The sequence below is a fragment of the Salmo salar genome, chromosome 04 (genome assembly GCF_965601325.2).
Source record: "Salmo salar chromosome 04, fSalSal1, whole genome shotgun sequence".
Taxonomy (NCBI): Eukaryota; Metazoa; Chordata; class Actinopteri; order Salmoniformes; family Salmonidae; genus Salmo; species Salmo salar.
In genome coordinates, this window is record NC_138294.1 from 8644301 (window position 1) to 8670068 (window position 25768).

General features: G+C 46.0%; 1 protein-coding gene across 3 annotated transcripts; it reads left to right on the plus strand.

Moving 5' to 3' along the window:
• The first annotated feature begins 8949 nt into the window (after positions 1–8949).
• On the plus strand, positions 8950–25546 carry LOC123742377 (uncharacterized). 3 transcript variants are annotated; one of them, XM_082974054.1, is made up of 4 exons: positions 8950–9173; positions 17098–17201; positions 18969–19041; positions 22112–25546. In XM_082974054.1, exons 1-4 carry the CDS (start codon positions 9095–9097, stop codon positions 22654–22656), a joined length of 801 nt encoding a protein of 266 aa, XP_082830180.1. In that variant the 5' UTR covers positions 8950–9094; the 3' UTR covers positions 22657–25546. The 3 variants fall into 3 exon arrangements, with proteins under 3 accessions (XP_082830180.1, XP_082830181.1, XP_082830182.1); XM_082974055.1 differs by having other exon boundaries at positions 22115–25546; XM_082974056.1 differs by having other exon boundaries at positions 22118–25546.
• The last annotated feature ends 222 nt before the right edge of the window (positions 25547–25768 follow it).

Here is a 25768-nt window from a genome sequence, read left to right on the forward strand (position 1 = left end):
ACTGGGACACACCAGGCTGAGACAGGGACACACCAGGCTGAGACTGGGACACACCAGGCTGAGACTGGGACACACCAGGCTGAGACAGGGACACACCAGGCTGAGACTGGGACACACCAGGCTGAGACTGGGACACACCAGGCTGAGACTGGGACACACCAGGCTGAGACAGGGACACACCAGGCTGAGACTGGGACACACCAGGCTGAGACTGGGACACACCAGGCTGAGACTGGGACACACCAGGCTGAGACTGGGACACACCAGGCTGAGACTGGGACACACCAGGCTGAGACAGGGACACACCAGGCTGAGACAGGGACACACCAGGCTGAGACTGGGACACACCAGGCTGAGACTGGGAACTGGGACACACCAGGCTGAGACTGGGACACACCAGGCTGAGACAGGGACACACCAGTCTGAGACTGGGACACACCAGGCTGAGACTGGGACACACCAGGCTGAGACTGGGACACACCAGGCTGAGACTGGGACACACCAGGCTGAGACAGGGTCACACCAGGCTGAGACTGGGACACACCAGGCTGAGACTGGGACACACCAGGCTGAGACTGGGACACACCAGGCTGAGACTGGGACACACCAGGCTGAGACTGGGACACACCAGGCTGAGACAGGGACACACCAGGCTGAGACTGGGACACACCAGGCTGAGACAGGGACACACCAGGCTGAGACAGGGACACACCAGGCTGAGACTGGGACACACCAGGCTCAATAGTACAGTGAAAGTGTCGGGGAAACATCCGACTGGGAGGTGTGATCATTGTCAGGAGGAGATGGAGACAGTGGAACAAGTTCTATTTCAGTGGCAGAAATATGAGAGAGAAAGGGAGCACGTTATTCGATTTGAGGAGTAATGGGCTTGAAGAGACAGGATTAAGTGAACTAGTGGGGAAAAACTTCAGGGGATGTAGAATTTAATTATGTATTTTGTTCCCTTAGTTTAAGGGATTTAGATCTTCTCTGTCTCTGCTCCACACTCCAGTCCAGTTGATGGCGGTAATGCACCTTAAAGTTATTTGCCAACCGGCATATACAATCCACAGAAGAAGAAAAGGAAGGAGTAGGTGCCTTGCACACGCTGATCTTTAGCCCACAGATGCGTAAAAGACACAAGAAAGTCAAATAGTGCTCCATTTCTTTTACAAATGTTTAGCTTGTATGTGACAGTCCCATCAGGCTGGAGGTCAGGGCAGGCAGGTACGGAGTCCAGAAAACAGGCAAGGGTCAAAAACCAGGAGGACTAGCAGAAGAGAATAGAAGCAGGAGGACCAGCAGAAGAGAATAGAAGCAGGAGGACTAGCAGAAGAGAATAGAACCAGGAGGACTAGCAGAAGAGAATAGAAGCAGGAGGACTAGCAGAAGGGAATAGAAGCAGGAGGACTAGCAGAAGAGAATAGAAGCAGGAGGACTAGCAGAAGAGAATAGAAGCAGGAGGACCAGCAGAAGAGAATAGAAGCAGGAGGACCAGCAGAAGAGAATAGAAGCAGGAGGACTAGCAGAAGAGAATAGAAGCAGGAGGACCAGCAGAAGAGAATAGAAGCAGGAGGACTAGCAGAAGAGAATAGAAGCAGGAGGACCAGCAGAAGAGAATAGAAGCAGGAGGACCAGCAGAAGAGAATAGAAGCAGGAGGACCAGCTGAAGAGAATAGAACCAGGAGGACTAGCAGAAGAGAATAGAAGCAGGAGGACCAGCAGAAGAGAATAGAACCAGGAGGACCAGCAGAAGAGAATAGAAGCAGGAGGACCAGCAGAAGAGAATAGAAGCAGGAGGACCAGCAGAAGAGAATAGAAGCAGGAGGACCAGCAGAAGAGAATAGAAGCAGGAGGACCAGCTGAAGAGAATAGAACCAGGAGGACTAGCAGAAGAGAATAGAAGCAGGAGGACCAGCAGAAGAGAATAGAACCAGGAGGACTAGCAGAAGAGAATAAAACCAGGAGGACTAGCAGAAGAGAATAGAAGCAGGAGGACCAGCAGAAGAGAATAGAAGCAGGAGGACTAGCAGAAGAGAATAGAAGCAGGAGGACCAGCAGAAGAGAATAGAACCAGGAGGACCAGCAGAAGAGAATAGAAGCAGGAGGACCAGCAGAAGAGAATAGAAGCAGGAGGACTAGCAGAAGAGAATAGAAGCAGGAGGACCAGCAGAAGAGAATAGAACCAGGAGGACTAGCAGAAGAGAATAGAAGCAGGAGGACCAGCAGAAGAGAATAGAACCAGGAGGACCAGCAGAAGAGAATAGAAGCAGGAGGACCAGCAGAAGAGAATAGAACCAGGAGGACCAGCAGAAGAGAATAGAAGCAGGAGGACCAGCTGAAGAGAATAGAAGCAGGAGGACTAGCAGAAGAGAATAGAAGCAGGAGGACCAGCAGAAGAGAATAGAACCAGGAGGACTAGCAGAAGAGAATAGAAGCAGGAGGACCAGCAGAAGAGAATAGAACCAGGAGGACTAGCAGAAGAGAATAAAACCAGGAGGACTAGCAGAAGAGAATAGAAGCAGGAGGACCAGCAGAAGAGAATAGAAGCAGGAGGACTAGCAGAAGAGAATAGAAGCAGGAGGACCAGCAGAAGAGAATAGAAGCAGGAGGACCAGCAGAAGAGAATAGAAGCAGGAGGACCAGCAGAAGAGAATAGAAGCAGGAGGACTAGCAGAAGAGAATAGAAGCAGGAGGACCAGCAGAAGAGAATAGAAGCAGGAGGACCAGCAGAAGAGAATAGAAGCAGGAGGACCAGCTGAAGAGAATAGAACCAGGAGGACTAGCAGAAGAGAATAGAAGCAGGAGGACCAGCAGAAGAGAATAGAACCAGGAGGACTAGCAGAAGAGAATAAAACCAGGAGGACTAGCAGAAGAGAATAGAAGCAGGAGGACCAGCAGAAGAGAATAGAAGCAGGAGGACTAGCAGAAGAGAATAGAAGCAGGAGGACCAGCAGAAGAGAATAGAACCAGGAGGACCAGCAGAAGAGAATAGAAGCAGGAGGACCAGCAGAAGAGAATAGAAGCAGGAGGACTAGCAGAAGAGAATAGAAGCAGGAGGACCAGCAGAAGAGAATAGAAGCAGGAGGACCAGCAGAAGAGAATAGAACCAGGAGGACTAGCAGAAGAGAATAGAAGCAGGAGGACCAGCAGAAGAGAATAGAACCAGGAGGACTAGCAGAAGAGAATAGAACCAGGAGGACTAGCAGAAGAGAATAGAAGCAGGAGGACCAGCAGAAGAGAATAGAAGCAGGAGGACTAGCAGAAGAGAATAGAAGCAGGAGGACCAGCAGAAGAGAATAGAACCAGGAGGACCAGCAGAAGAGAATAGAAGCAGGAGGACCAGCAGAAGAGAATAGAAGCAGGAGGACTAGCAGAAGAGAATAGAAGCAGGAGGACCAGCAGAAGAGAATAGAACCAGGAGGACTAGCAGAAGAGAATAGAAGCAGGAGGACCAGCAGAAGAGAATAGAACCAGGAGGACCAGCAGAAGAGAATAGAAGCAGGAGGACCAGCAGAAGAGAATAGAACCAGGAGGACCAGCAGAAGAGAATAGAAGCAGGAGGACCAGCTGAAGAGAATAGAAGCAGGAGGACTAGCAGAAGAGAATAGAAGCAGGAGGACCAGCAGAAGAGAATAGAACCAGGAGGACTAGCAGAAGAGAATAGAAGCAGGAGGACCAGCAGAAGAGAATAGAACCAGGAGGACTAGCAGAAGAGAATAGAACCAGGAGGACTAGCAGAAGAGAATAGAAGCAGGAGGACCAGCAGAAGAGAATAGAAGCAGGAGGACTAGCAGAAGAGAATAGAAGCAGGAGGACCAGCAGAAGAGAATAGAAGCAGGAGGACCAGCAGAAGAGAATAGAAGCAGGAGGACCAGCAGAAGAGAATAGAACCAGGAGGACTAGCAGAAGAGAATAGAAGCAGGAGGACCAGCAGAAGAGAATAGAACCAGGAGGACTAGCAGAAGAGAATAGAACCAGGAGGACTAGCAGAAGAGAATAGAAGCAGGAGGACCAGCAGAAGAGAATAGAAGCAGGAGGACTAGCAGAAGAGAATAAAACCAGGAGGACTAGCAGAAGAGAATAGAAGCAGGAGGACCAGCAGAAGAGAATAGAACCAGGAGGACTAGCAGAAGAGAATAGAAGCAGGAGGACCAGCAGAAGAGAATAGAACCAGGAGGACCAGCAGAAGAGAATAGAAGCAGGAGGACCAGCAGAAGAGAATAGAAGCAGGAGGACCAGCAGAAGAGAATAGAACCAGGAGGACTAGCAGAAGAGAATAGAAGCAGGAGGACCAGCAGAAGAGAATAGAACCAGGAGGACTAGCAGAAGAGAATAGAAGCAGGAGGACCAGCAGAAGAGAATAGAACCAGGAGGACTAGCAGAAGAGAATAGAAGCAGGAGGACTAGCAGAAGAGAATAGAAGCAGGAGGACCAGCAGAAGAGAATAGAAGCAGGAGGACCAGCAGAAGAGAATAGAAGCAGGAGGACTAGCAGAAGAGAATAGAAGCAGGAGGACCAGCAGAAGAGAATAGAACCAGGAGGACCAGCAGAAGGGAATAGAAGCAGGAGGACCAGCAGAAGAGAATAGAACCAGGAGGACTAGCAGAAGAGAATAGAAGCAGGAGGACCAGCAGAAGAGAATAGAAGCAGGAGGACTAGCAGAAGAGAATAGAAGCAGGAGGACCAGCAGAAGAGAATAGAAGCAGGAGGACCAGCAGAAGAGAATAGAAGCAGGAGGACCAGCAGAAGAGAATAGAAGCAGGAGGACCAGCAGAAGAGAATAGAAGCAGGAGGACCAGCAGAAGAGAATAGAAGCAGGAGGACCAGCAGAAGAGAATAGAAGCAGGAGGACTAGCAGAAGGGAATAGAAGCAGGAGGACTAGCAGAAGAGAATAGAAGCAGGAGGACTAGCAGAAGAGAATAGAAGCAGGAGGACCAGCAGAAGAGAATAGAAGCAGGAGGACCAGCAGAAGGGAATAGAAGCAGGAGGACCAGCAGAAGAGAATAGAAGCAGGAGGACCAGCAGAAGAGAATAGAACCAGGAGGACTGGCAGAAGAGAATAGAAGCAGGAGGACCAGCAGAAGAGAATAGAAGCAGGAGGACCAGCAGAAGGGAATAGAAGCAGGAGGACCAGCAGAAGAGAATAGAAGCAGGAGGACCAGCAGAAGGGAATAGAAGCAGGAGGACCAGCAGAAGAGAATAGAAGCAGGAGGACTAGCAGAAGGGAATAGAAGCAGGAGGACAGGGAAACCGCTGGTTGACTTGAAAAACATTCAATACGACATCTACCCTCTTTCTTTCTACCTGTCCTTGTTCTGTAGGTCTTGTTTTGTATGATTTACTTTGTACCTACAACTCTGGGTCTTGTTGTTTCTGTCTGCTCTTATGTTTAGATCAGAATTGCACACTTGTCTTTTATACCTATACACCACTATTGTGTGTGTTCAATAAAAACATTACAGTGATGCAACATTCATGTAAATGTGTCGGGGTTAGACAGAAGATAACCTGCACCCGTAGTCACTGGGCAGTTAAGGGCTATTACACAGCCACTACACAAATACAAAATACTCACTAAATACAATGCAAAACAACCTATTCATAATAACAACACTATCATCAGGAACATACGAGGAACCACAGATAACTAGTGTGTACAGGTTTGGATAGATTTGAGCCATGTTTTCAATTGAAATGTAAAAGTGTAGTAATAAGTACAGTTTCTCAAGTCCATGGGCAGATTATTCCAGTATATGATAGTTCTTACTGAGAGGGCGGATTGTCCCAGTTTACAGTGTGGAAAAGGGACAACACAGTCCTCTCTAGTTCCTGCCCTTGTTATCCTGCAGGTGGTTTCCTTGAGCATGATATACCTGCGGAGGTGGAGGAGCAAGGCCATGCAGCATCATAAAGACAAAGTTTAAAGCTGTCCAGACTGAATACATGATGTTTGTGAATGACGTGACAATGGTGGTAACTGTTTGGTTTGTTATATAAAAGTGTTTGTAGAGTGATTCAATTGGTTTCTGAATGGTAGCTCCTACTAGTGACCAGCATGTGATGCTATAACTCAGATGGGAGAACATCATATCATACCTACATAGTTTGGTGGCCTCCAGAGGAAGGTGTTATAAACCTAAAGCTTAATCCAAACATGACCGTGTTAACCACCACCACCTTCGCCTGCTTCTTGAATATGAAGTTGGGAGTCCAAAATGATGCCGAGATAATTAGAGTTAAACACAACTATTGAGTTTCTCCCCATTGACCGGAACAGCTCGTTGGGTCGAATCAACGGTTTTCTTCCAGAAGTACATCCAAACAGTCTTGTGAATATTTAAATGCAGGCAAGAATCAGCCAACCATTTAGAGACGTGGACAATAGCTTCAGTTAACTTGTTAACAACATGTTGTCTGTTTGTTGACAGTACATACAGGACTGTATCGTCCACATACATCTGCATGTCAGCTTGTGGGCAAGCAGGTAGGAGATCATTTATATTGATGGTAAACAGAAGAGGGCTTAATATTGACACCCCCCCCCCCCCCCCCCCCCCACCCACCCAGACAAACCATTTGGCTTCTGTTCGTCAGATAGGAATACATTCAACTCATGGCTTCAGTGGACACATTACGGGAGGATAGTTTGGATAGGAGCACCTCATGATTCACAGTATCAAAGGCCTTTTTAAAGAGTTGTTAGTTCTGAATCCACATTTCATTTGATGTATGGAGTTGCCCTGTCTGAGGTGATCAGTCAGCTGGTCAGCCATCCATCTCATGAATATGATATCAACATTCTTTTTTCATTTTTTTGTGATTAGGAAACATCTTGAGGATTTCAGAAATGTATCATGTGTTGGGCGAATATGTTGGATAGATGTCTGAAGAGGTTACAGGAGACAGAAACGCAAAAAGGGGTACCACTTATTGAGAATTCACCCTGTATGTAGGCGACAGGAGGCTGCTGAGGGGAGAACGGCTCATAATAATGTCCGGAACGGAGCAAATGGAACGGCATCAAACACCTGGAAACCATAGCTGCTTCGCAAGTTAGTTTTAGGGTGCGTTTGTAAATTCACTCTGGAGTGCCAGCGTACGCTCTGGACGTTCGTAAATTCAGAGCGTTGTCAGATTGTTGTTTGTAAATTCAGAGCGTTTCACTCTTGGAGCATTCAGAGCGCACACTGGACGCTCTGGCTGAGGAGTAGGGTTGATCTGAGCGTTCTGACCTCACAACGGCAGTCGAGCACCCAACGCTAACTGGCACCCAACGCACCCAACACTGAGTTCAGCTAGCTTGCTAGTTACTTCCAGATATAAATGAGAGAACACCTCGCTCTGACCATTTTTCTCTCCCTAGCAGAGCTGGTTAGGCTGTTTTCATGTTATCCAGAGCGTTGGTGACTGTAACTATGCTGCTGGCAATAATTTAATTACACTTTTTTGCCAATGTTTTCTGGCGCGGGCCATATTCAACGGGTGTTGAGTGTTCGTAAATTCATCAGTTATTCTGCGCTCTGGCACACTCAGATGAGAGCGCTCTGACATCTGAGTAGATAGCCAAAGTTAAATTTACGAACACACCCGTATTGGTATGATGTCTAGCTAGTAATTTGTTGCGCTAGCAAGAGGTTGCATAGCAACATCTTCAACTTCCAGTAGACAGGCGAAGTGTTAGTACGCTCAACTGAAATGATACAGTTTGTTTATAGTATACAAAAATGAACTAATAGTATGTAATAGCATGTAGTGTATATACTCATTAAGTATGTAGTATACAGTATGTCAGTATGGGTATTTGAACACAGCTCATGTGTTTGCTGTATTTGATACCATTCCACTTATTCCGCTCCAGTCATTACCACAAGCTCGTCTTCCCCAATTAAGGTGCCACCAACCTCCTGTGATGTAAGCCCACAGTAGAGCCCTGCCTGTCCATGGCTGTGGGGTATTTGTTCTGGATTTTGTCCCAAAATGGCACCCTATTCCCTATAGGTCCTGGTCAAAAGTTGTGCACTCTATAGGGAATACCAAATGCCACCCTATTCCCCATGGGCCCTGGTCAAAAGTAGTGCACTAAATAGGGAAAAGTCTGCCATTTGGGACGCATCCTATTCTCTGATGTATACTGAACAAAATGTATAAACGCAACATGGAACAATTTCAAAGATGTTACTGAGTTACAGTTCATATAAGGAAATCAGCCAAATGAAATAAATAAGGCCCTAATGTATGGATTTCACACGACTAGGCAGGGGCGCAGCCATGGGTGGTTCTTGGAGGGCATAGGCCAACCCACTTGGCAGCCAGGGCCACCCTCTGGGGACCCAGGCTGCACCAATCAGAATGAGTTTTTCCCCACAAAAGGGCTTTACTACAGACAGAAATACTCCTAAAAATGTCAGGGATTTTTTATTTCAGTTTATGAAACATGGGACCAACACTTTACATGCTGCGTTTATATTTTTGATCAGTGTACATGTCCTTCCAAGCTGCAGGAGAGGCCTAACTAATCCATTTATACATAGTAGTTGGGGGGAATGAGATGCTCTGGGAATCCGACAGGCACTTATCGAATAGGGCTATGGTAATATGGTTTTATTATGGTAGTTAGACTTATGCAGAAGTTATTATATGAAATAATACCACAATATGCATACTGTACTTTGATAAAGATCCGCCTGTATTTCTGGCATCTCCATGGTACTATACCAGTTGAACAAGCTAACATTTATGCCTGAACGAGATCTGGTCTGCCATTCTCATTTACGCATAACAAAATCCACCACAAAACTTCCAGAATATTTCTCTGAAATCCATATAGAACCCCTTGAACATGATGTTCAAAATGTTTATTTTGTTTATTCCCCAAAAACCACGTGTCATGTCAAATCAACCTTTGACCTGTCGAGGATGACGTTTATAAAGAGGCGGGGGGTTGGTTTGCTCTCTTTGGTGAATTCTCTGCCTCCAGTCTAACGAGCGCAGTCTGTAGTTGCGTGATCACAGCTGGTCTCTCCTCAGTCATCCAGCAAGACTCCTGTACCACCACACACACTGTACACTAGATCCTGGATTTGATCAGAAATGTTTTTCTGTAGATCGGCTTGGCAGAGACTGGGGCTCCTGGCACGAATGACAGTCGCGCTACCCCTATCCAGAAATGGTGAGTGGATTAGAAGTGGTTCAATTTGATGGAGTATATTGTATTTGTTTGGGGCATTTTTATATGAAGCGTTTGTTGCATCCTAGCTGACGCGTCACGCGTGCGTGATGTGGGGATTTACGCGAAGGTCAATGCAATTACAGTGGGTTTTAATGACCGTCTGTGTAAACAGTTGAGCTTGATTTCTTTTACATTTGGATTGTCTGAATTTTGTATACAATATTTCAGGATTTTTCAATCAATGCAGTTTCCTTCAAATTGCGCGACATTTATGTACTTTATTCATTCCAGGATGATCCACGGTATCATTCTTTACTAGTTTATTGAAAAACATTGCAAGAAAAGTTACATATAATCATTTCAGCTTTACATTATTGCTGAGCGCTTGTTGGGGCAACACACCCCTTTTCCGTTGGGGAGGTGTGTCCATGTCCACAGAGATTAGAACATGCAGTTCTGCACTATTTAGTTACGAAACAGCGCATCCCCGTCCAGAACGACTACATAATCGGTGTTATGTAACATCCAAGCATCAAGTGCATGTATTTAATATCAGATATATCCCCTAAATCGTATTTTTTTTTAAGGCTAAGTGGAGATGTTGTCGCCTATATGATGTCCTATGGATATTCTTCACGTGTGACGGTAGCGCGTGTATAGGATGGGGGTTGTGTGTGTGTGTAGATAATTGGATTAGCCTATAGCAGCCCTACTTGAATTTGACCTGTCGAGTTCTGCAGAGACGTCACTCTATAATCCAAATTGATCGTGATGTTGTATTCATTCTCCCCAGACTCATCAGAGCGTTTTGTCAGGGAGAGAGAAATGTTATTGTTTGGTTAATAGCTTTGTGTGTGTTTGAGTGAAAGCAAGGGGAAGAATGGATTTTGGTTGTGTTTTTAGTGTAGCTACTTTCCCATGCCCGAGCTTCATCGATAGACTAGTTCTAGTCTGGCTTCATTCCGGAACTACAATCCCTATTTTCTTTGTTGCGTAAGGAATTTGCCCTGAGGGAGATCTGAACCGTGTTGGTTTAATTTCCTGTTTTCTAAATGTTAGAGCCTCTCCATCCTCTCCATGTTTTGACACTAGGATGTATAGATGTATATTCCCCCTGATCTATAGCTAGAAGCATAGACATGCATTGTAACAGCTTTATCCTCTGTGTATTTCTGCACACCCTGCTCTGGATTATATTTAGCTGACTAATGATGTATTGATCACTAGTCAGTCTTTACTAGGTCTATGTCTAGGGCAGATGGGCCTCATGGTTAGGCTTCGGGCCTACGTAGGGGGCGGGCATTTCTTCATGCATGTATAGTCCTGTGTGTGTGTGTGTGTGTGTGTGTGTGTGTGCCACTGGTGTGAATGGTCTCTATTCAGTTGGAAGGAATCGGTGGTTCTGTTCCATGACTGGCTGTCAGGGAGGAAACTGGGATCACGTGTGTCTGTGACTCGTCTGACCTCCAGCTCAGCTTAACTGATTAGTACCTAGCTACCTGTATAAATAACTGGGCCTTCACAGGAACAGACAGGAACAGACAGGAACAGACAGGAACAGACAGGAACAGACAGGAACAGACAGGAACTGACTTGCTGTGTGATGGGATTAGAGAGAGCAGCGGAGTAGCTCTGGGTCAACCAGGATCAACGTCTGCTAACAACTGATGGCTGTGTTTTCTGAGGAACGTTTCACTGGCAATGACTTGGGATTTGTCTTGTCCAACTTTAGTTGAATGTATTGACTGTGTCTCTCTGGACCACAGTCTGCTAAATGGCCTCTGTAAAAGGTGGTGTGTTTTTATTGAACCTTTTATTTAAGGCAAGTCAGTTAAGAACAAATTCTTATTTACAATGACGGTCTAGGTAACAGTGGGTTAACTGCCTTGTTCAGGGTCGGAACAACAGATGTTTACCTTGTCAGCTCAGGGATTAGCTCTAGCAACCTTTCGGTTACTAGCCCACTAGGCTACCTGCTGGTTACTGGCCCAACACTCTAACCACTAGGCTACCTGCTGGTTACTGGCCCAACACTCTAACCACTAGGCTACCTGCTGGTTACTGGCCCAACACTCTAACCACTAGGCTACCTGCTGGTTACTGGCCCAACACTCTAACCACTAGACTACCACCAGGCTACCTGCTGGTTACTGGCCCAACACTCTAACCACTAGGCTACCTGCTGGTTACTGGCCCAACACTCTAACCACTAGGCTACCTGCTGGTTACTGGCCCAACACTCTAACCACTAGACTACCACCAGGCTACCTGCTGGTTACTGGCCCAACACTCTAACCACTAGACTACCACCAGGCTACCTGCTGGTTACTGGCCCAACACTCTAACCACTAGACTACCACCAGGCTACCTGCTGGTTACTGGCCCAACACTCTAACCACTAGACTACCACCAGGCTACCTGCTGGTTACTGGCCCAACACTCTAACCACTAGACTACCACCAGGCTACCTGCTGGTTACTGGCCCAACACTCTAACCACTAGACTACCACCAGGCTACCTGCTGGTTACTGACCCAACACTCTAACCACTAGACTACCACCAGGCTACCTGCTGGTTACTGGCCCAACACTCTAACCACTAGACTACCACCAGGCTACCTGCTGGTTACTGGCCCAACACTCTAACCACTAGACTACCACCAGGCTACCTGCTGGTTACTGGCCCAACACTCTAACCACTAGACTACCACCAGGCTACCTGCTGGTTACTGGCCCAACACTCTAACCACTAGACTACCACCAGGCTACCTGCTGGTTACTGGCCCAACACTCTAACCACTAGACTACCACCAGGCTACCTGCTGGTTACTGGCCCAACACTCTAACCACTAGACTACCACCAGGCTACCTGCTGGTTACTGGCCCAACACTCGAACCACTAGACTACCACCAGGCTACCTGCTGGTTACTGGCCCAACACTCTAACCACTAGACTACCACCAGGCTACCTGCTGGTTACTGGCCCAACACTCTAACCACTAGACTACCACCAGGCTACCTGCTGGTTACTGGCCCAACACTCCAACCACTAGACTACCACCAGGCTACCTGCCGCCCCCGTGTGTGTGTGAAGCACAACACTATTGGTCTGAGTTCTGGGATGTTATGTAAGTTGCTTCGGTTATCTATGGAGCTGATAAGACTTGTGTGTATCTGATCAGCTCACTGAAGTGGTACATGTCGTTCTGTTGACCTCTATCAGGGGGTAGATGAGTAGTCAGCATGGTAGGATACATGTGGTTCTGTTGACCTCTATCAGGGGGTAGATGAGTAGTCAGCATGGTAGGATACATGTCGTTCTGTTGACCTCTATCAGGGGGTAGATGAGTAGTCAGCATGGTAGGATACATGTGGTTCTGTTGACCTCTATCAGGGGGTAGATGAGTAGTCAGCATGGTAGGATACATGTGGTTCTGTTGACCTCTATCAGGGGGTAGATGAGTAGTCAGCATGGTAGGATACATGTGGTTCTGTTGACCTATATCAGGGGGTAGATGAGTAGTCAGCATGGTAGGATACATGTGGTTCTGTTGACCTCTATCAGGGGGTAGATGAGTAGTCAGCATGGTAGGGTACATGTGGTTCTGTTGACCTCTATCAAGGGGGGGTAGATGTAGTCAGCATGGTAGGGTACATGTGGTTCTGTTGACCTCTATCAGGGGGTAGATGAGTAGTCAGCATGGTAGGATACATGTGGTTCTGTTGACCTCTATCAGGGGGTAGATGAGTAGTCAGCATGGTAGGGTACATGTGGTTCTGTTGACCTCTATCAGGGGGTAGATGAGTAGTCAGCATGGTAGGGTACATGTGGTTCTGTTGACCTCTATCAGGGGGTAGATGAGTAGTCAGCATGGTAGGATACATGTGGTTCTGTTGACCTCTATCAGGGGGTAGATGAGTAGTCAGCATGGTAGGGTACATGTGGTTCTGTTGACCTCTATCAGGGGGTAGATGAGTAGTCAGCATGGTAGGGTACATGTGGTTCTGTTGACCTCTATCAGGGGGTAGATGAGTAGTCAGCATGATAGGGTACATGTGGTTCTGTTGACCTCTATCGGGGGGGTAGATGAGTAGTCAGCATGGTAGGGTACATGTGGTTCTGTTGACCTCTATCTGGGGGGTAGATGAGTAGTCAGCATGGTAGGGTACATGTGGTTCTGTTGACCTCTATCAGGGGGGTAGATGAGTAGTCAGCATGGTAGGGTACATGTGGTTCTGTTGACCTCTATCAGGGGGTAGATGAGTAGTCAGCATGGTAGGGTACATGTGGTTCTGTTGACCTCTATCAGGGGGTAGATGAGTAGTCAGCATGGTAGGGTACATGTGGTTCTGTTGACCTCTATCAGGGGGTAGATGAGTAGTCAGCATGGTAGGGTACATGTGGTTCTGCTGACCTCTATCAGGGGGGTAGATGAGTAGTCAGCATGGTAGGATACATGTGGTTCTGTTGACCTCTATCAGGGGGGGTAGATGAGTAGTCAGCATGGTAGGATACATGTGGTTCTGTTGACCTCTATCAGGGGGTAGATGAGTAGTCAGCATGGTAGGATACATGTGGTTCTGTTGACCTCTATCAGGGGGGGGGGGGTAGATGAGTAGTCAGCATGGTAGGATACATGTGGTTCTGTTGACCTCTATCAGGGGGGGGATGAGTAGTCAGCATGGTAGGATACATGTGGTTCTGTTGACCTCTATCAGGGGGTAGATGAGTAGTCAGCATGGTAGGGTACATGTGTTCTCTGCAGAGCTGCAGGATGAAATGTGATACTCTTTACATGGAAGGAACAGGGGTGGAGATCTCCCTTCTGTACATTGTTCCCTTACTGCAGCCTGGGCTGCTCTACACACACACACACACACACACACACACACACACACACACACACACACACACACACACACACTCTCTCTCTCAGCCAGAGACAGGTGAACACACATTCTCTCAGCCAGAGACAGGTGAACACACACACACACCTCTTATAGAACACATGATTCTCACACACTCACCCAGAGACAGAGGTGCGGAAACATACACACCTCATGAGCACACACCACAGAGGCACCACTTATAGAAAGTGTCTCTCTTGTTTTGCCCTGTAGGCGCCCCTCTGCCAGACCTTTGCATTCTGGGACACATGTTGAACTTTGAACCTAGTCCCCTGTACACCACCACGGTACAGTTATATTCCTGGTGTTTTGTACTCAGGGCTGAATGTAGACAGTAGTCTATAGCAGTCCTTTACTAGTCTCTAATGGATTAACAGGCAGAACTACACAGTGGAACACGGCCACGTTTTCCTGTGTAGTTGACTGGTTTTATGTCGTGGGGCTGTGCCGTTTCTATGGTGTGTGATTGACTGGTTGTGTGTATGTGTTCTGTGTGTGATTTTAGGGAGTGTTTGGGTGACGGTGTAGCAGAGGAGAGGATCTTTGGTCCAGGAAGGACGAGGTTTTATTTATGTCTGTGTTCTAAATGCACAACCATTGCCAGTGTTGATAGGATCAGGCTATTTAGCCTGAGGAGAGCCAATCCTGTCAACCCTGGCAGTCTGTTTACTGAAGACTAGGCTCCTGCTATCCACCCAGCCCTACTGGCCATGTGGACCATGCCACCCACACAACAACAATAACAACCCATTATGGAGATTTATGGTCTTATCTCAAATCTCTATTGCTGCATTTGGGTCTTTCTTTAGTGTCGTTAATATGATGGTTCTGTGAAGATGATTCAGTGTCCCACAGTCTGACAGTGATTTTACATCAGCACTATGCTATTGGCAAAGATTCAATTGACATTAACCCAAATGAAATGTGTTTAGATGGGGAGGGGTTTAGAAAGCAGGACATGTTTATTGGGGGTTGTCCAATCAAACACAGTATCAGGCATAAAACAAGGACTAGAATAGATCTGCGTTCAAACACTATTTGAAATCTTTAACATACCTTTTGAGCTTTTGCTTTAGGCTTTTAGGAGCACCAGAAGGGTGGGGTTTGGTCCGTCTGTTGGTCCATTAAGCCAGGCAAGCTCAATCAACAGAAACTTCTTGAAATTATTTCAGGTATTATTTGAACCCAGGTCTGGACTAGGTTGGACTGGGATAGGTTGGCTAGTCGCGTTTAGCTTGGTAGGATGGACTGGGATAGGTTGGCTAGTCGTGTTTAGCTTGGTAGGATGGACTGGGATTGGCTGGCTCGTCGTGTTTAGCTTGGTAGGATGGACTGGGATTGGCTGGCTCGTCGTGTTTAGCTTGGTAGGATGGACTGGGATAGGTTGGCTAGTCGCGTTTAGCTTGGTAGGATGGACTGGGATTGGTTGGCTCGTCGTGTTTAGCTTGGTAGGATGGACTGGGATTGGCTGGCTAATCGCGTTTAGCTTGGTAGGATGGACTGGGATTGGTTGGCTCGTCGCGTTTAGCTTGGTAGGATGGACTGGGATTGGCTGGCTCGTCGTGTTTAGCTTGGTAGGATGGACTGGGATTGGTTGGCTCGTCGTGTTTAGCTTGGTAGGATGGACTGGGATTGGCTGGCTCGTCGTGTTTAGCTTGGTAGGATGGACTGGGATTGGTTGGCTCGTCGTGTTTAGCTTGGTAGGATGGACTGGGATTGGCTGGCTCGTCGTGTTTAGCTTGGTAGGATGGACTGGGATTGGTTGGCTCGTCGTGTTTAGCTTGGTAGGATGGACTGGGATTGGCTGGCTCGTCGTGTTTAGCTTGGTAGGATGGACTGGGATTGGCTGGCTCGTCGCGTTTAGCTTGGCTTATGCTAACACTTTCCGCTGCCTCTGCTCTGCTGTGTCAAATGAATGGTGCTACTGTGTCTTTCTTGTGTAACGCGATTAAGAGGGATAGAGGCTTGTTGCCATGGTACCAGAACACCACTGATGCCCTGAGTGGAAAGAAGATGGCTGGACAGGACAGGATGAACCCAGGCCCTGTTGTAGGACAATGTTGACCATGATGGAGGATAACATTAGATATGCATAGATTGACAATGCAAGAAACTGATCAATAGGGCCCATACAGAAATCATAGTGGGTCCATTGCCATGGTATGGTCATCTGTCCAATGCAAAACTAGCATCTTCCTTACTGTCTGGGTAGATGAACGAAAAGTGTACAACTTGCTTTCTATTCATATATTTACATGTTTTATAGTTTGTATATATGTATATCTCCCTCTGTATCTACAGTACCAGTCATAGGTTTGGACACTGACTCATTCAAGGGTTTTTCTTTATTTCTATTATTTTCTACATTGTATAATAGTGAAGACATCAAAACTATAAAATAACACACATGGAATCATGTAGTAACCAAAAAAGTGTTAAACAAATCTGAATATATATATTGATCATAGCTTTGCACACTCTTGGCTTTCTCTCAACCAGCTTTATGAGGAATGTTTTCCAACAGTCTTGGAGTTCTCACATATACTGAGCACTTGTTGGCTGCTTTTCCTTCACTCTGCGGTCCAACTCATCCCAAACCATCTCAATTGGGTTGAGGTCGGGTGATTGTGGAGGCCAGGTCATCTGATGCAGCACTCCATCACTCTCCTTCTTGGTCAAACAGCCCTTATGCAGCCTGGAGGTGTGTTGGGTCATTGTCCTGTTGAAAAACAAATGATGGTCCCATTAAGCGCCAACCAGAAGGGATGGCCTATCGCTGGTTAAGTGTGCCTTGAAATCTAAATAAATCGGTGTCACCAGCAAATCACCATCACACCTCCTCCATGCTTTACGGTGGTGGCTGCTACTTTGAAGAATCTTTCACAGACAGGAACCTTGACCATTTTTGGTAAACTGGTAAACCGCCTTCATGAGATCTTAATTATCCAGTCTTTGGTAGCTCTCTCTTCTGGTCCGTCCCCTAACCATGTCCCCTTCTCCACTGTGTCTCCTTCCAGTGGTTCCAGTGCGGCAGATGTCCGTCGGGATCCCCGGTGGCTCTGCCACCAACGTGGCGTACGCTGTTCTGTGTGGAGGAGGCCTCACTGCCGCTGTAGTCTACGTAAGTACTGATTCAAGATCGGTTGTGTGTGTACCTAATGTTAAAGGGTAAGGTCTGGGCAGTATATGCTGATCCTAGATCAGATTTGTGCCTGAAGGACACCACCTACTCAGAACCGTATTCTACTATTTGAGTATCACCCTAGACACTGATCTTAGGTCAGTTTGTTTCCTCCCATAATGGTTAAGGTGATCTGGAGAGCGCACACTGATCTGAAGTCTGTTCCTGGAGGTTAATGTGAATTAAGCATGCTATATAGTTTACTTTAATTTCAAGCTTATTGATTTTTCCTTACTCTTCCCAGATCAGTTTTCCACACTTTAATCCAATGCATAAACATTAGGACACATGACCCCAGGCCAGTGGTTTGGTTAGGGAACAATGCATAAACATTAGGACACATGACCCCAGGCCAGTGGTTTGGTTAGGGAACAATGCATAAACATTAGGACACATGACCCCAGGCCAGTGGTTTGGTTAGGGAACAATGCATAAACATTAGGACACATGATCCCAGGCCAGTGGTTTGGTTAGGGAACAATGCATAAACATTAGGACACATGACCCCAGGCCAGTGGTTTGGTTAGGGAACAATGTGAGGAGTGGCTGCGGACCCCAACTTTTCTCTGACCGTTTTTCCTCCGGACTAAAGATGGTTTCACGTTCTGCTCGTGTTTATTCTGTCCTTGACTCTCTACCTGTAGAGAACAGGCTACTCTGGTGAATGGTGGTCGTTTTAATAAAGTTTGATCAAAACGGAATGTCTGCAAGATCACATAATGATAGTATTCTACAGGACCCAATATAATAGCATAGTATTACGTTACTGTAGGATGAAAACCCCACAACATTTTTTCTCTTATGTGGCTGAAACTCAACAGCACTCGCCTCAACTAGGAAAAATACACAGGTAGGCTATGCTTCAGTTAAACACCTGCTCTATAATTCTCTCACGCACAAATATCATACCCTCCCAAATAAATGCTAACCTCCCCCTGTAATTGTAATGTCTTGGCGGTATGATATTGTTGTTACTTTCTCACTCATCATTATTCACGTTTCATTCAGGATTGTCCGTAATCATGGTAGCATCCACGTTACTATATAATATTTTATTCTTATTTATAAGTGACTCAAAAATGACACATTATTTACCATTTTATTTCTATTGAGCACAAAATAATCTGGAACACAACCAAAACAAAGTAGTCGTTTCGTGCTCTGAAAATGGGACCAAATACTACACTTTTGACTACTTTTAACACTCATACAAGTGAAATTCTCTCTCAACTTTTGGTCCCCTAAAATGGGGGGGGGGGGACTATGTACAAAAAGTGTTAATTTCTAAATGGTTCACCAGGTATGGATGAAAATACCCTCCAAAGCTGACAGTCTGCATTTTAACCTCATGTCATTTGCATTAAAGTGCAGGAGTACAGAGCCAAAACAACAACAAATGTGTCACTGTCCCAATACTTTTGGAGCTCACTTTATAGCCTTGTGGTAACTGTTGTCATGGAGAACCCTTACCGCAGCAGTGGTGCTTTTTAAAGACCGTTATACCAGTTCTACAGACAACTGTTGGCAAGGACGTTCGCTTAGTCCACTGCTTTATTTAACACTACACTGTTACTTACTAGAGCTGAGGGAAGAGGATTCAGGTTCTCAACTTTCAGTTCAAGGCAGCCATTTTGAAATGCAGCTAGATTCCCTTTCTGTGTTCTTTTAGTTTGGCGTGTCCCTCCAACCTCTGTCTGTTCCATTCAGGCTTACAAGACTGTGAATGGTGACAGTGAGCGGTACAATGACAGACTCGCCGAGATGAACTCGAGGCCCAAGGGTGAGTACTAAGTAGCCTACTGTCTGCACTGCCACACACTCCATTGATCCACACTTTTGACATTCTACCAAAAGACATGAACCATAGAATTTAGAACCATAGAATGTAGAGTCCTAGGGGAGTTGTAGAATTTATACTCTCAGTATTCCAGAATTCCTCATCATAATGGACAAGAATGGCCAGAGTTGTAGTGTCAGTTGGAGAAGGAATGTCTCATCAGAACGTTGAAACCATGACAATAATGTTTTTGTCCACGCTAAGCCTAGCCAAATGTTTTCATTTGGCATGGACCCTGTTTTGGCGCTGCCACCGACATGCCAGCATGGTGGAATGATCACCCTGAATGTGATTAATCTAGACTGTCAGGGCTGATTTCTGTCAGTGATGAATTGACCTGTTGGGGTTCCCGGGCCCTGTGCCCAGATCGCCTGATTGGTCTGTTGTTGGGCTAAGCTCCTTGGTTCACATAGTGTCGCTGGGAGCTCTGATTGGTTCATGTAGAGTCTAGTTTTCTGTTCCTACCTACATTCACCCATCCTTAGTACACTAGTGGCCATACGGTGTGTAGACAAACCCTAAACCTATATATAGACAATGGATGTCATTTTTTCTTTTTGTGTTACAGGCGAGGCAGAGGGGGAGTTCTTTTTGGAAGTCTTTTAGCGTGCCTGTGAAAAATGTAGCTTGAATGCTTTAGCAGATCCTGTCTGTCCGGCGCTGTGGTGATGGGGAATAGAGTGCCATTTGAGACACTGCTCTAGTCATACCTGGCATGAAACATCTTATAACTGCCTGTCAGAACAAAGCGTAACAAACTGCCATTTCATACCTTTGTGGTGGTGGGAGCCGCCATTTTGTAGGCTTCACTATTCAATCACATTAACTTTAAATTAAATTCTACACCTCCCCCGACACACCTGGCACTGGTAGCCATTTTGAAATTGCTAGCCAACAAACTTTCAATAACTAACTTGGATTTCTACACCTGGCCTACACGTATTCAACAAACTCTACCCCTGCCCCTTTAAGCATTCTGAACTCTCCTTTACCTGTTTCTAAAATAGCTACATAAGCTGGGCACACGTTAAAAGGAAAGGGTAATGTTGAGCTTTGATCAAAGATGTTCTTACCGGTGTCCATCTAGGAGATTTTCTTGCTTATTATTGCCCTTTTTACTCAGTAGTATTGTTTACTCTCCACACATTTCAGACTAAGCCATGGGAACTCATTCATTTCCTTCATATCTTCCTGTTGGTCTTTTTATGTTCTACATTTGCATATCTTTTGGTGTATTCCAGAAAGCTTGTTCTTTTTTTTCTGTCCTGACTGCATGTTATGTTTGCTCGTTGCTTCGTCTGTCACAGCGATATCGCCCAAAGTACCTGACCCCAAGTTCCTCGTCTTCTTAATTACACAGTTTAAAACAAGTTGAGGCTGCTGCTGTCATTCCTGGCTAATTAGTTGAGATCTTATCCTTGTTCGTGTACTTGGGTATACTTCTACAACAGAATGTGTCTGGATCTTTAACTACTCAGGGGCCAGTTTAAATACCAATACAGACCACTGGCTAATCAGTTGATTATCCTTGTTACCTATTATAATGGTTTGTTAATAAAACCAGCTGATTTCAGTTAAGCCTAGTTAACCTTGACCTTAACCCTGCTCCAGCTGATCCCTCTGGCTGGGAGTGTGTCCCAAGAGGCACCCTATTCCCTATTTACTGCACCATGTTTGACCAGGGCCCATAGTGCACTACTTTTGACCAGAGCCCTATGTAGGGAAATGGGGTGCATCTTGGGATGTCTAGATCCCATCCTAGATTCCACTATTCCTCGCCGCTCTCTCAAAGCACATTGGAGGAAAGGATCCGAGGTCCTGCCCCTCTGACCTCCAATGACCTTTGAGGGAGCGTAATCAAGGAATAGGGATTTGACGGTTTTTCAAAGCCACAGGGGCCCTTTACAGCTGAGCAGGTGTCACCGACCTGGTCGGAGCCCTAAACGACGAATGTGGTGTGAGTCGTCTTTGGTCAACTCTGAGTTCAACTCAGACATGACTGTGGCTCACCTTTTTAACCAGCTACATTTCTATGCCAATGAATCCTTTAGAAGTAACTTGCACCAGGCAGGCGAACTATACTGATCCTGAATGAAGTGTTAAAGCCCTGAGTTGAGGACCGTTCCAATTAGACTTCCTCCCTCTGAGTGGATCATCTCTTTATTCTCCATATTTGAGGAAGACGACTGACTCAACATTTTATTAATCAACTGTTCTTGTGTTAAAAATTGTAATCAAATACATATGACAAAAAAACATTTAGTGACTGGAAGCATTTGAAACTTCACATGTGGTGCAACTTTCCTAATACAATGATTTTATCATGGGACTGGGTGGGAAAGGACTAATAACACAGAAGAAACAATGTGTGAGAGACTGTACTTCTAATAGTCCATTCCACACCATCGTCTGCTGAAATTGCAGGGTGACTATTTTTTGTTTCAATTTGATTTAGTCAAAAATGAAAATGTGACACTCTGGCACATGGATTGATGTTTTAGAATTGTTAATGACGAGTTCGGTGTTCGACTAGCTATGTAGTTACAAGCCTGGCTTGAGCAGGCTGGAGGAAGTGACGGGTGCACAATCAATATCTACCTAAGTAACATGGAAAAAGCCTGAGCTGGAATGTGAAGCTAACTGATGCTAGCTAATTTCAGAAAAGCCTGAGTACGTCTAGCTACATTCGTAGTGTACGCCTCAGGGGTTTCCAGAGGGTTCAAAAGTCAAACTGCGTCACACATTAAAAGGTAGTTAACACTGCTTAGCAGAGGACTAAAACTGAAAGCAGTTTAAACTTAACTTAGTATTTCTCTCCATATTGGATCCACCTATCCTTTTCTTTCTGATCAGGATATGTTAGACCCAGGACCAGACCGCATGGTACAATTTAGAATCTGTCTTTAGGGGATTGATGTTGGAATTGGACTAAACCCTATAAGGAGGACACGTTCTCATCCCTCCCGACCTTTCTCTCTATTCCACTTCTCTCTCTCGCTCCATCTCCTTCCAGAAGCAGCACCAGCAGCAGAGGAAGTAGAATCCCCAGAAGAACCGGCACCAGTAGAAGCAGAGGTGTTAGCCGAGGTGGTCGCTGAGACAGCCGCCATCGAGGAGGTGCCTGCAGCAGCAGAGGAAGTCGTGGCAGAGGTCACAGCCGAATCCGTTGCTGTCGTAGAGGCGGTTGCAGAGGTTGCTGTGGAACCAGAGGTCGTCGCAGTTGAGGTGCCCGCAGTGGAAGTCGCCGTGGTTACGGAAGAAGCTGCCCCGGAGGCTGTCGCAGAGGCGGCTCCTGACGCCGTGGAGGCGGCTCCTGACGCCGTGGAGGCGGCTCCTGACGCCGTGGAGGCGGCTCCTGACGCCGTGGAGGCGGCTCCTGACGCCGTGGAGGCGGCTCAGGCGGCTCCTGACGCCGTGGAGGCGGCTCCTGACGCCGTGGAGGCGGCTCCTGACGCCGTGGAGGCCGCCGGTGAGGAAGTTGTGGCCGAAGTAGTGGCTGAGACTGCTTCCACCGCCCCTGAGGCAGAAGCTGCCCCTGCCGCCGAGGTGGCAGCATAAGGGGTCAGAGGTGAAAGGTCAACCTAGAGGGGTGGGTTTAGCTGTGGTGTGTCCCTCTTACTACTACCCCCCCCCTCCCAACCCTAAACCTGACCCCCCCCCCCCCCCCCACAGGCCCCAGCTACACCCTATTCCCTGTGTAGTGTGCTACTTTTCCTGGTCTAAAGTAGCGCCCTACGTATGGAGTAGGGTGCCTTTTTGGATCACAGCCCCCTATCTACTAGCACATGTTACAATAAGAAGCAGGAGGTGGACTATGTTCTGTTAAAGAACACTTCAGTTAGGTATGATGTCATGGTGATGGGGACAGCTGTCTCTTCTCATTCTGACTCCTTTACAGCAGAGCTATAACCAGGGGTAAATACAGAGCTGTTTCAGGTTTTTATTAATACCGGTCTATTTGTCAAGCAATATGGTCGTATTTATCACTGGGGACAGGAGTTTTTTTTCTGGTCGGATCATGGTTGTTGGGGTAAACTCCTGGCTCTGTTTTTCTGAGGAGTTCCTAGGTGTTAAAGGGGATGTAAAGGGAGATATTGGATTCATGATGGTACATGTTGTCCTGACCCCCAAACCTATGTGCCTTTGAAATGCACCCTATTCCCTATATAGGACCTATAGGCTCTGGTCAACAGTAGTACATCACTATATAGGAAATAGGGTGCCATTTTTGGACAATTCTAATGTAAAGATTCAAGATGGATTTAGGATTTCTAGATAATGTCAGTGTTATCTTGGCTTTAAATCAAGTTTGCACTCCCATTTTGACGATGCGTTGAACGTGCTCCAAATTCAGATTAAAGTAAGGTAGTGTTATGAACCTCGACACGATAAGCACTTCAAGCAGGTTAAATGGTTATTATGCAAATAATAAATATACTAGTCGGAGAAGCATTTGAATTGCTTTTTGAACGGCATCTTATTGTGAAATGTGACCAAAAACCTGCTATCTCCTTCCTCCTTCCTGCTCTCTCTCCTCTAAGTGCTGCTCACACCTCTCCCTAGGATAAGCTCTAGAAGGATTAGTCGGTGATTTCATAAAGCTCAGTGTTCCAGTGCCCAAATGGAACTCCCAGTGATTGGAACTTTGGGGAACAATTGGATCAGTTGGTTCTCTGTGTCTTCGCTGATCTCTTTATGACATCATCTCTGTCTGATCCTTCTCATCACATCCTAGACACTGTGCCAGGGAGAAGTCTGCCCCCACCAAGCACAGATAAGGGATCAGTTCCCCCTTGCCCCCAATGCTGAGAACATAGGGCTGCAACCAGTGGTTCCAGAAGTGGATTCTCAACCCTCAAAACCCGTAGTGGTATCAAATATTATCAATATTACTGTGCAACGTAGACGTTCTATTTTCAACCGAGATTGCGAAACAATTTCTTATGTTGATGTAGTGTCCATCGGTTATGAATGTTTAAACCTCTGAGAAATCTTGTTTGTGCTGTCAGTTTGTTTCAAAGAGCACCAAAGCCTACACTAACCATGGCGCCTCGCGGTCTGTATCGTCCAATCACAGAGCAGGTAGAAGTCATGTGATCTGTTAGCGCCACATGATGTGGCACCGAACAGATGACGTGACTTGGATCTGCTCTGTGATTGGAAGATACTACAGCTATCGCGTACCATCATGTGTTCGCTAACAAACCACATGACTTGTATTCTGCTCTGTGATTGGATGATACAGACCGCAATGCTGTAGGAGATGAGTAGTTTGTTTCTCCCCCCCCCCCTAACTCTGGTACACTTTTATAAAAACATTTGAAAGCCATTTCTAATCTTTTCAATTATTGGTTCATCCTGGAGATGTGTAGCTATTCATCATTTGAAACCACAGTAAGCAGCATGTATTTTAAACAAGTGTTTATACAAAGAATTTGTGGCCCTGTCCTGGAACCATAACCGTGGAAAGAGGGGCGCGGCCTGTTGCAGCCCTAGGAATTGTTTAATTAAAAGCGGGTCTTGGATAAGTGCTTGGTGGGAAGTGACTTCCACTAAAATGCACCTTTTTTAAATACCTGTTGTTTACAGAACCTGAGCCTCTACCTTGAACTTCAAACCTCACTTAACAAACTGTAGTAGTGAATTTGTCCTTTACCTGCCTTACCTCCTAGTGGAGCACCTAGTGGACCGTTTTATCTAGACGAGTCCACTACTAGTTTAATCAACCAACACTCAAGTTTGCCTTGTAACCACGGTGACTGACACACAAACCAGCCAAGACTTACATGATGTAATGAAGCTGTCCAGGACGATGCCCCCAGGCTGCATCCCAAATGATTCCCTGTATGTAACCTTTATTTAACTAGGCAAGTCAGTTAAGAACAAATTCTTATTTACAATGACGGCCTACCCCGGCCAAACCCTCCCCTAACCCGGATGACGCTGGGCTCTATAGTGCGCTTACGTTTCACCAGAGCCCTATGGTGTGGCCTATTGGCCTTGGTTAAAACTAGTGCGCTTTATAGAGAATAGGGTGCCATTTGTGATGCAGACATACATTCTACTACTAATACTGTCACACTAAGTGTTTTTTTCCCCTTTAGCCAACCAATCATTCACCATCTCTCAATAGAACTTCAAAAAGTCCAAGCCGTTTTGTTTATTTGCTTGCGCCGATGCTGTTACAAGTCTGTCTTTTTATTTCCTAACTGTGAAAGGTAAACATTAAGGGAACATTTTATAATAACCCAACAATCTCACTTCAACACTACTGTTCTATTGATCTCCAATCCATCGACATTGGAAATGTTGTACTGTCTGGAGATGATCGCCATGGGCCAACTAATAATGCGCCATTGTTGACAACTTTTAAGGAAATGTTTTGTAAAGTATCAGTGAAGAAGTAAATCAGGAAGCTGAAGTCCTTCAATAAAGACGTTGTCAGTTACTTCTATGGTCCATTTCTTCTATTGTATTACCCTCACGTGTGTAATAAACACTATTGCTGCGTTTGTCTAACGTTTTTATCCAAATAGAAATTACCATTTCAGATTTGACAGCTTTTTTTTACAACACATTTGCATTTTAGGTCAGAGTTCCTGAACAGAACAAATGATAAGTTTTCCAGGAAAAAATGTTTTAAAATCAATATCTAAGCCTAACCTACACA

Coding starts and splice junctions, on each gene's coding strand:
- LOC123742377 (XM_082974054.1), top strand. CDS start 9,095: ATGTTTTTCTGTAGATCGGCTTGGCAGAGACTGGGGCTCCTGGCACGA. Junction 9,174..17,097: donor GCTACCCCTATCCAGAAATG/GTGAGTGGATTA, acceptor GTCTCCTTCCAG/TGGTTCCAGTGCGGCAGATG. Junction 19,042..22,111: donor GATGAACTCGAGGCCCAAGG/GTGAGTACTAAG, acceptor ATCTCCTTCCAG/AAGCAGCACCAGCAGCAGAG.